Raw genomic sequence first — 11,766 nt, 5'->3', positions numbered from 1 at the left:
GCAAGTCGCACAAATTCGTAGGTGGTACAGCCCTGGATCGCTGTTATGAGGGTTGCATCCTTCCTGTCCGTTACCAAAGTACAAAGATTTGGGACTAATCTCTTACTCTTAGACAAGATTGACGCAATCCTCCAACGGTCGAGTGCTGTCCTGGCCACGTCCTTGCGACAGCTGAGGGATGGAGAAGGAAGATTAGTTGGACACCTATGAAAGTACATAGAGACCTCTACATTCTTTCAGGCCTAGGCGTCACGGGAATTTGGGTGTTAGTGGAAGGGTAAAATTCAAAGAAAACGTTTGGTCAACGTTTAGGTGCACGGCTGGTTCCTTTCTCAATTTAGTCCTTGTCGGGTATACGATTTCAAATCTGAAATAGAAAAGGAAAATTATACATTTACCTGAATCCTCGTATATGAAATGGTAGATTTACCTGAATTCTCCTGAAACAAAACGTTCATAGGTAGCAAACAATAAGACAGAACGCTAAAATAGAGCAAATTATATCAAATTCTGATCCTGCTATGATCAAATATTTCTTTCTGGAAACAGCCAGATCAAAATAAAGTATGAAAGCTATGATATCCATAAATTACAATAAACATTCTGAAGGGTTTTAAATTAATGGATAAATAACTTATTATTGATATGTATTGCTTAAATAATAAATGTGTTTGATGAAAAAATACCCAAACAATTGGACAAAATCGTTAAACTCATCGGATTTGTTATGAAATTTTCTGGGCGACTTTAATTTCGCCTTGAACTTCTAAAATTTCATATATAGTTTATTTGTGTCCTGCCATAAAATGCTAAATTTCGACCAAAATTTTAAGTGGGGGTAGGGGGGGGGTGTGGTTTATGAGGCTTAGGGACAAAACGTCGAAAGACAAAACGTCGAATGCCAAAACGTCGAATGCCAAAAGGTCGAATGCCAAAACGTCGAAAGGGACAAAACGTCGAAAGGACAAAACGTCGAAAACGAGTAATCTAAGCAAATAGTGAGTTCTTTATTCTTTTAAAGGATACTCATTCTTTCACTTGTATCTGCCAACTAGTTCAGTGGGAAGCCTTCCTGATGCTCCCTGAAACAACACCTCAGGGTCGGCATGTTCCTTGACCAGTTCTTCGTGGGTAGGGAATATTCACACTGTCGTATATAAAAAACTCACATCACGTCGCGTTAAGTGTAAAATTATTTATTCCCGAACTTTCCCGGCTTTTCTTTTCTTACTTCTTTGAGGCCCCTTCTACTGGCACCTAGTGTTGCATTTGAACTAAACGCGAGCCAAAAAGGAACTAACCTTGGATGTGTCATCAAATCTTATGTGCGTCCTGACCAAGGTGCTGCCCTAGGACTTGGTGACGCATCTGCATGCATGCGTTGTTGCGCGAATATATGCGCCATAATGAAATGGGACATTTTGGCATCGGGCATTAAGAATCTGCACCGAAATCCGGATTTTCCGGTAATCCACGGTGACCAAACTAGTTCCCCCTCTCAATAGAGGGTGACTTTCTGAATCGAATCAACCCAAGATATTTGTGAAAAAAATGGCAAACAAATGACCATTTAAGTTTACCAGGTACCAGGGTGCCATGTTTTTGCGGGTGCAGTTCTTGCCTGTACTTTTAATCCCAACGTAAGAGGTGGGAGGGAATGTCTTCCTCAATCAGAACCGGAGTTCTACTTGAAATAGCGGGGTTTTGACTAGCTGTCCTTCTCCGTAATTCATCCGGTATTCACAGAATATGGTACTAGTACAACAATGCTAAGTATCCTCGCAATAATCTTTACTCAGCTATTGGTTTTAACTGAAGCATTATAGAGCGCAAAATGAGTCACTGACCTTCAGCGTTCGGGCAGTGACCCCAGATAACGAGACAATGTTCGTGTGTCCCCATCAATCAGTTCGTCATCCTGCCATCTTGGTGGATCTACCGTATCACCACCCCTCTCAGGCTACCAACAGGATCGATTTGAATTCACACAAAATTTCCAAAAAAATCCACGCTGAACTGTGAACACATACACCTTTTTCGACGTTTTGTCCTTTCGACGTTTTGTCCCTTCGACGTTTTGTCCTTTCGACGTTTTGGCATTCGACGTTCAGGCATTCGACGTTTTGGCATTCGACGTTTTGTCACCCATTCATGTCATAAACCGAAAAAAATCGAAATTTGTGTCAGCCTTAGTAATAAAGTTTAAAAATCAAATCAATTCATACATGTTAGTTTGCATAATTTTTCCTTCATTTTTGTGATGATAACCCATTTAAGCTTTGTAATTATCAATTTTCCTCGAACTCAAGGCAAATGAAATTAGATAAATATGTTGCATTAACTTGAAAAACATGACTGTGACCTCATTAGGCAAACCCACATGATAACTATTGTTTAAAAAGTGGAAGCATTGATAATCAATCACATCTAAAATTTCGTTGATTAGCCTTTTCGACGTTTACATTCACATATAATGTTAGTTGGGTCTACAAAAATTGAAACTCCAGGAGTTTTCCTCGAGAAACTTTTCGGTCAGTCCGAATGAATTTCTGTAGATCTTCTTCTTTTTCTTTCTGGCTTTACGTTCCCACTGGAACTTGGCATGCTTCTCTTCAAATTAGTGTTCTTTGTGCACTGCCACAGTTATTAATTGAAGGGCTTTCTTTGTTTGCCATTGCATGAATTTGTATATTGTGAGGCAAGTACAATGATACACTATGTCCAGGGTAGTCAAGACAAGTTTCTGACCGGAACGGGAATCGAAACCGCTGTTTACTACCGTTCTATGTATAGTTGTCCCATGTTATATGGGATTCCCATATAACATGGGACAATTGGGCGTAGAACGGTAGTTTATTCTTGGGGAAAAGTGAGGTAAATGTCATTGACTACCTTCGAAAAATGCCTATTGATATATCAGCGAAACATTTTTTTGTCTCAAAAACAAACTTATGTGTCTCTGGCAGATTTTGGGTCGCTGAATCCGAATCCGGGCTCAGATTTGCTCTAGCACGTCACAATTTTAAGCTATTACTTTTACTTTTACTTTTATTTATAATACTTTGCAAGTCGACATACAATCATCGCACTCCAGCTATTGCTCAAAACATACTCAGTTATACACAGATTTAGTTTTCTACACGGATTCGTCCTATAATACATACACAGAAAAAAGGTCTAACTATCGGGGGGTACACTATCTATTCAGTTTACAAGTGGAGACGGTTAGCGATTCAATAGCGTAATAATTTAAACACTTTTAAGATTTACAACACAAAAAAACGCACACTCAAACAAAGCATTCAACAAATTTTTACATCGGAGTCAGAATTACAGACAGTAATTACAGACAGAAATTAAACAAACAGGAGGTATACCTAACTAACAGAGGCTAACTACGTAGACTTTTAGGTTCTAACTAATTTCTCTACGATCGCTTTCAAAAACGCATAAAAACTAATAATTGCATGCAGTTAAGTTGCCACTTGTTCGGCTGCTTCACTTTTTACTGTGCTGCAGGGTCCGCGTCGTCGTATCGATATACTTGGACGTGTACGAGAGGAGCACGTTGCGCTGTTTGATGTGCTTGGCCCGGACGTGCGCCGACGGGATCTCCTTGGTGTAGTTGCTGGGGAACCATCCGACGACCGCACCGTCCCGGATCCGTTCGCCTTCGTACCAACCGTCATCACTGTCATCAGCCATTTTCCGATGCACGTTGACCACTTCCGTGATGTCCAGATCGAGTTCGTCCGGTTGCAGTGCCTGGTAGGGATGAATCGCAACCAACTGGGGACAGTCCCACTGTTCGTAAATCTTTTCGTCCGGGTTTTCCGACGATAGGGGCTCGGTCACCTTGAGCCACCGTTCCCGTTCCGTTTCTGAGGGGCAACTGATGATCATCTCGATAGTCTTTCCCTCGTGGTTCTCCAGCAGCGTCATGATGATCAGGTGCTTCCCGATGGCCTGCATCTCCTTGGTCGGCAGCTGGGGCACAATGTCGCCGTAGTTGACCGTCAGCAGGGCCCGTGGACAGTAGTCCGTGACTAGGAAGGTTTCGTCACCCTTCTTCTTGGTCAGCACAATCAGATCGGTAAACAGGAAAGCGTAGATGTTGTTCTTGCTGAACTTCTTGCCGAAGGTGAGCTTGGCGTCGTCTCCGCGCCAGAGCAAGTGCACCAGTTAAACCTATAAACCCAATGTGTGATTTTGGGCCTTTTTTGACTGCAAGCCATGAAGCATGGGAATAATTTCTTAAACCAATCAATGTGCATATTGGTCAATTAACATCTAAATTAACGATTTATGCCAAATATTTCGTTTTACCAAATAAAATTTTATAATTTTTAGCATTTTATGGTAGGTCAATATATGTCATACAAGTAAGCCTCCAAAACTTGCATGCAAGTTCAGTACCCAAATTAAAATGTTTAAAACTATGTAATTTGATAAAACAAAATATTTTGCATAAATTGTTAATTTGGATGTTAAATGATCAATTTACACTTTGTTTGGTTAAAAATATTATTGCCATACTTCATGGCTTGCAGTAAAAAAAGTCCAAAATCTAAATGTGTGATGTGCCTTATAAATTGGAGTATAGCTAAAAGTTGTGACATGCTAGAGCAAATGTGAGCCCGGTTTCAGCGACCCAAAATCTGTCAGAGACACATAAATTTGCTTTTGAAACAGACAAAAAGTTTATTTTTGTTTCGCTGTGTATTCATCATGAATATCAATAGGCATTTTTTGAAGATAGTCGATGACATTGACCGTGAATATTAAAGTAATCAAGGAAATATCTGCCGGGGCTAGCAGGTATCTTCAGTGTTGAAGTGTTGGTGATCTTGTATGTTTAGGCGACAATGGCGCCTGTCACGCAAGGTTGCTGATCAATGTGGGGAAAGGGAAGGAAAAGATGATTGCACTCGTTTGTAACCATAGCAGACCGAATATACCTCTGCGTCTGCACTAATTCATGCGGATGTCGAAGTGTTGACATGGCTATGAACGAACATTAGTATGTATATTCATGACTTGTAAATATATGAAGAGAGGAGGGAGAAAGTGCATAGAAAGATACAAAGTAGGAGAAAAGGGACGGGCTAGGGATTGAACCCAAGACATTCTGCATACGAATCAGAAGCGGAGACCACTGAACCACCAAGCACGTCTTTTAGCCTGGCTCTCAACGGAAGCTGCATAAAATTCCAATCAGATGGTGTAGGATTACGATAACACAAAAAGATCATGAATTTCAAATAACTCAACGTACATATGTGCAGATGGGTAAATTATTGGTTAAATTGGGAAAAAAAACCACAGCTCAGGTGAGATTTGAACTCACGACCCTTATTCGCTAGACAAGTGCTTTACCAACTAAGCTACCGAGCCAATTAATGACCCGGCAACTTGATTGTCATAAGGTTCAAATCTAATCTCATCGATCTATATCATCTTCCCTTAAACCGCAAATATAACCATCTCTGGTGTACATATGTACGAAGAGCGAAAGCGATTTGTTTATTGGTAGTATGCATCCATATAAATATCTATTTTGTATTGAATCGCTACAATTACAATATTTTAAATTTTCCCCAAATCATTCTATCCTTGTTTAATAGTTTAAGGGAATCGAATACACTCTAAAATTATTTTCCTTAAAGTTACACGGAAAATAAATTTTTCTGCGAAAAAAAAGTTAAAATAATAATATTTCAACTATAATCATAAAAACTCAAAATGTTTCCATCTCAAAAAATCCGTGCCCCAAATTAGCTTCCAGGAAAAATATAAAAGTGTGGGGATGTTCAAAAATAAAAATTAGAAAAATCAAAAACTGAAATTCACGAAATCGAGAATTAAAAAGAATCATCTTCCAAAACATGTTTAAATCGATTTTAGATGACGAAAAATGATATTAAGATCAAAATCAAAAATTTGGGTATTAGAGGGTTAAAATTGATTCTGCCCTTGAAAAAAAACGAAGAAAATGATTTATGACCGCTTCCCTGAACAAATGGAACCACTGTGCATTAGGCCTGTCCACCTTTTCAAAAATGTTCGCTGATTCTCAAGTCCACCCCCATATTTTGATTGGCATCCTAAAAGAAGTAACTGGTCAAAATTTCAGCCAAATCCATTGAAATTAAGGGGTGCATCAAATCAATTTTGTGTTTTTCGACTATATTTGAACTTCAAAAAATCATAACTACACTAAAACATGTCAAAACTTAATTCTTTTGGCAGAAATTGAAAGCTATACTTGTTTGGTACAACTTCTCCCAACAACGTGTGCCAATAAAATTGAAGGAAACATGTGTAATTATCACATTTGTAATCAGAAAAACCTTGAAAAGTTGATTTTTTGATTGATTTTGTTCTGGAACACCCTAATATACGTAATAAGTTTGAAATTTTCAAACGGCATCATATTCTCTCATGTTTTTTGGTTATTTGCTTCTTTGACACCAATGCTGTAGGAGTTAAGCAAAAAATATTAAGATTCTGGAAAGCCAAATGTGGCCTGAAAACTAGCTTTTTGGAGGCAATCACGCTGTGGCGAGAAATTATACTGAACGTAGTAGCTTTGCTTCCTTGTAGTTTGCCTTGGCTACCCCCTACCACGGGTGATAACAAACAATCATGATGACAGGTGTTCGCTATCATATCAGTGCTGACGCGATGCCACTTTTTGCGAGCCAAAGCGTGATTGCACCCGAAATGCTAGTTGTCAGGTCACATTTGGCTTTCACGAATTTTAGTAATTTTTGCTCAACTTTTCCGGCATTGGTGTCAAAGAAGCAAATAACCAAAAAACATTGGAGAATATGATGCCGTTTTGAAAAATTAAACTTATTACGTATATTAGGGTGTTCCAGAACGAAATCTATCAAAAAATCAACTTTTTAAGGTTTTTCTGATAACAAATGAGGGGCCCAGAATCAAAGGGGTGTAAGTGACCATTTTGTCGATTTTGAGCTGAGCATATCATAAAATTCTTCAGATTTCAAGCTTTCAGGAACTTTTTTAAGAATGTCTCTACGATGATTGGAAAAAATACAATAAATCAGAGAAAATTGGGTTTATTTTGAAGCCCTATACATTTTGTATGGGATGAAAAATTGGTCAAAAACTTTAAACCTCATTTACTCGAAAGTAGGTTTTTGTCACTTACACCCCTTTGCTTCTAACCCCCTCAAATGTGATAATTACACATGTTCCCTTCAATGTTATTGGCACACGTTGTTTGGAGAAGTTGTAGCAAACAAGTATAGCTAATTTCTTCCAAAAGAATTAAGTTTTGACAAGTTTTACTGTAGTTATAATTTTTTAAAGTTCAAAAATAGGCGAAAAACACAAAATTTGTTTGATGCACCCCTTAATTTCAATGGATTTGGCTGAAATTTTGACCAGTTACTTCTTTAAGGATGCCAATCAAAATATGGGGGTGGACTTGAGAATCAGAGAACATTTTTGAGAAGCTGGACAGGCCTACTGTGCATTGTTTTAAAAAGAACAGCGTATTTACATATAAATGATGCATTCTCACGTTTTTGGTGTTTCGTTTACCCGATTTAATTTTCGTCGATAATTGTTCGTTCTTTAACTAAACGTATTTCATCCGAGTAGATTATAGTCGTGAACATTATTATCATTAAAATATTAACTGCACACTTAGAAATTCTGAAATTTGCACGAAACGGAATCACCAAAGAACGTAAACGTTTTCAAGACTGAATCATAAATTGGACTCAATTTTACGCGCATCATGTAAGTACTGGTTGGTTGCATTACACGTCAACAAATCCGTTTCACCAGAAACGTAGAATCAGTATCACGTTCATCAGCCACCTTCTAACTGGGTGAAATAGCCAAGAGCTAAGAGATGTGGCTCACGATCAGCAGATCCGGTGTTCGAATCCATGCATGACAAAATATTACTTTTCCATGTTTTATCTGTCAAATCGGTTCTAGCGATTGCTAGATGCTAAGAAAAAATAAGTTTTATTTTGGGGTGTCTTGAATGACGTAAATTTACATGTTTCAAACTCTAAATTTGTGTTTTTGAAGATGCTCGTATATGTCAGGTTCAGGACACTTAAAATTACATGATATTTTCTAGGTATGTGCCCTATGCTTAAATTTCCCTTCTTTGAATTCTTTTCGTCTTCTGAGCACCATTGTGTTCGATAATAGTCTAGAACTTAGTTTAGGAACATTTCATAACCATTTCTGTATCTTTCCATTCAACTTTCATAGAAGGAATTGGAGTTGCACCAAAAAAAAATTGACGATTTGAATAAAAATCTGACTCAGACTTCATTTGAAAGGTGACCCCAAACTTTTAAACGATGCAGCATACTAAGGGGTGACCCCAAACTTTTGCACGGTGACTTGTAAACCTAATTTAAATTATGTTATGATTTTTTTCGCTAAAATCTTATGTATGGCTCTCAAAGAGGATAGAAATAGGGTTCTAATGCAACTTTAATTTTAAAATTTGGTTGACCCAATTATGAATTTCACAGAAAACAATTTTTCGGGCAGATTTAGGAAAATCATGTAAGTTTAGGTAAACTTTTTGTACTAAAAATTTCATATATAATTTGTGAAAAGTACCTACGAATCAAATTTAACTCTTTATCTTTTGATAAAGTCTGAAAACGAGTGGATTAAAGGAAAAATGACTGAGATATGACCGAAAAACATTTCCATGTTTTTGAGGGGGTGACCCCAAACTTTTGCACGGGAGTGTATTACGTAAAACAGCTTCTTCCCATTGAATGGCACCGTTTTCGTGAGCCACACTCATATTCTAAATGCAAAACGTAAGCAACTTTACATAGGAACAGGATATTATAAGTTAATGTCGTTATTTGAAGTGACGGACTGAACACAATATGTTTAGAAAATATACAAATGCTTGTGGCAATGTAATTTTTCGACGTTATTTTGATGCAGATTTTTATTCTTCAACCAATTAACCTAATTTACAGCCTTTTTGTCCACTAGGGCACTGCGTGAGCGATTCCAATTGACGGCTGCGCTTACACTTTGTACAGCGTCTAAATGCATTCTATTCTGATTATTTTTTGATGCAGATGTTTCTTTACATAAAAGAACTAAACTATTTTAAGAAATAATGCGCTTGATTTTATATCCCAAGTGCTTGCAGGATATTTTTCCAACGACATTCAAAAACAGATGGTCGGGTCTGACTTAATGCCGACCAGATATTAAGGTGAAATGGGAGCGCGTCCAGGTGCATTTTTGACTCGCGTTTTTGAGAGCACTGATCTCGTCATCCACAAAATGCTCAAAAACGAAAATGCTACTCAATGTTTATCACGAGTGAGCAAGGATACTTATTGCTTTTTCAGCTCTGTTTGTCCTTAATGAGATAACTATTCTCGAGAATATTTGATGACCTAACTATAGTCATGCCTTGACTTCAGGGGACTATAGAACGGAAACTAGAGCAATATGAACACATAAACCATCTGGTAGCTACAGAAACTCATAAGGAGAATCACTGAACATCGCAAATACATTGACGAATCTAGCTTTTTCTTATTTCTTGCTCACTCTCCTAAACAAACACATGAAAGAGAGGGATGCAAAGGGGTACCGCGGCACCCCTTTCCATCCTTCTCTTTCTCGTGTTTGTTTAGGAGAGTGAGCAAGAAAAAATAAAAAGCTAGATTCGCCAATGCGCAAATAGCTGCGTAAGTCAGTTGTGCTTCAATTAGTTTTCTAAAATATGATCTATAGGGTTGTTTATCTTAATATAAGATTTTAAATAATTTCCTTAGTTCTTATTAAAAATCTCGCTCCATAATTTCATCAAAACTAAGAGGATGTCACCAGGGTTCGATATGGTAGATCTGATTCAGTACTATCACGAAAATGAGATCTATCCACGTAATGAGCTTCGTATATGATCGGGCATCTTTCAAACCCCCTAAATCATTCATACCTCAGCATGGGTCGCTTGACACCTACGATTGGGGTTCCCTGTTTGACGAACTTATAGGGTGCCTGTACCAATTATGGCACTACCTAAGGAAAACTATGTGTACAAAAATAACGATAAGTCCAACGAATGTCTTCAATGTGTTAAAAGATAGTTTAGTTTCCATACTTTACAGGAAAAATATAGAAACGGAGCCAAAACTACTTTTAGTATTTATTGCAGCGTGTGCCAAACTGCCAATGATAGGAACCCTGTATCAGTTAAGAGGCCATTACACTGTTTGTCATTATGCCAAATATTTGCAATTGAAGTCCGACATTCATCCAAGGTTGCTATGATTCACGTTTTGTTGGGCTTGTTTGGCCAAATATTTGTTATGCCTAATGGGACCTTAAAGAACTTCAGTTCCTTTCCACACTATTTGCATGCATTCCTTATGGGATTAGTCATAACTGGTACATTATGGCAAAAAAGGATGCAAAGAGGGCAAAATTTTAACCCTTCAGCGCGCGCGCTGTTGTAAAAAGTACAACACTACCAATAAACCTCGCTTTTCGTATACAACGCGAGCGCGGTGTAGTTTTGGTTGTTTGATGGCGCGCGTCCTGGAAGGTTAAGGAAAATGATTTATTTCTACCATAATTTGAGCAAAATGTGGAGTTTTAATGAGTGCAACCATCTTTTGTGAAAGTGATGGGTTGTTCACAATTTTTTTTTTCTTGTGATTTAGGTACATCGTTGAAGGGTGAAAATCAACTATGGCGAATAATTGGTACTGTTGGGGAGGACATTCACTTTCGGCATGATAAACCAACCATCGAGAGCAGCTTCCGTTATAGCAGCTTCAATGCTGAAATATAGTTTATTTTAAGGTACACCGGGGCAAGTTGAAACGGGTGGGGCAAGATGAAACACGTAGTTTTGAAATAGATTTCAATACAATTTGGAAATTTATCATTTGCTTAATGATGGTTTGAATCAAAAACTATGTGTTATGGCGATCAAACTACTTATCATCATTAGAAAACATCATGTTAACCCGCTGTTTCATCTTGCCCCACCCGTTTCAACTTGCCCCGGTGTACCTTATTTAAATTCATTCTTGCTTACATTTATAATTAACTAACATACAGTTTGGTATCTCACTATTTGCACTGTGAACTACCTACCTCCTCAACCAACACTAAACTTATCACTACAGTTTCAGAGTAGCGACATGAGTATAGCCAGTTTCACAAACATTGCAATATCACCACAACAGGTACTATAGTTATAATTGTAACACTTACCCTACTCCCGGAGCAGGTGACCTGCAGTGCTATTCTACGCCAGCATCTACACAGTCATGTATTAGAATTAGTGTATACCCAGCTAACACCAAGTCTTATATGATGTTGAATAGGATGCTAAAGTGGAGGCCATATGTGTACCTGCTTCCATTTAACCACCTGTAAAGTGTGCGTATATCGCCTCCACTTTGGCATCCTATCCAACATCATATGCGATCGTGTTCCAGAGTTTTATTATATTTTAAATAGAGTAACATTTATTACGTGAAAACCTCTCAAAAAAGTTATAGAATCAGGATTATCCCAGTATTCCATTTTCCCATAAACATACAGGTATGTAGATCGTGGAGTATACCGGTACATAAATAAAACTATAGTGAGAATTCATAGCAATCATATACATGAAGTTGTATGTTCGTGTGTCTGCAACCTGCTAGATATGTGATGATGCTCAATTTTGCAAGCATTAAATGATCAACTAAAACAAGCTGAAAATAGTAT

General features: G+C 37.8%; 1 protein-coding gene across 1 annotated transcript; it reads right to left on the bottom strand.

Annotated features, from left to right (window-relative positions):
• Positions 1–3,451: 3,451 nt before the first annotated feature.
• LOC115261534 (rho guanine nucleotide exchange factor 26-like) lies at positions 3,452–8,815 on the bottom strand. The gene is made up of 2 exons (XM_062857471.1): positions 8,764–8,815; positions 3,452–4,157 (listed from the first exon to the last, which is right to left on the bottom strand). The coding sequence occupies exons 1-2, from the start codon at positions 8,813–8,815 to the stop codon at positions 3,499–3,501; spliced, it is 711 nt and encodes a 236-aa protein (XP_062713455.1). The 3' UTR covers positions 3,452–3,498.
• Positions 8,816–11,766: the final 2,951 nt, after the last annotated feature.

This window comes from Aedes albopictus, chromosome 3, assembly GCF_035046485.1.
Source record: "Aedes albopictus strain Foshan chromosome 3, AalbF5, whole genome shotgun sequence".
NCBI classification, from domain to species: Eukaryota; Metazoa; Arthropoda; class Insecta; order Diptera; family Culicidae; genus Aedes; species Aedes albopictus.
The sequence above is the reverse complement of the archived record's forward strand: the minus strand, read 5'-3'. Positions and strand labels throughout refer to the sequence as shown.

Excerpts from the sequence above, each read along its gene's own strand:
- LOC115261534 (XM_062857471.1), bottom strand. The coding sequence starts at position 8,815 with ATGAGTGTGGCTCACGAAAACGGTGCCATTCAATGGGAAGAAGCTGTT. Across the intron at positions 4,158-8,763 it reads ATGGGAAGAAGCTGTTTTAC|ACGACGCCAAGCTCACCTTC; the intron begins GTAATACACTCC and ends TCTGGCGCGGAG.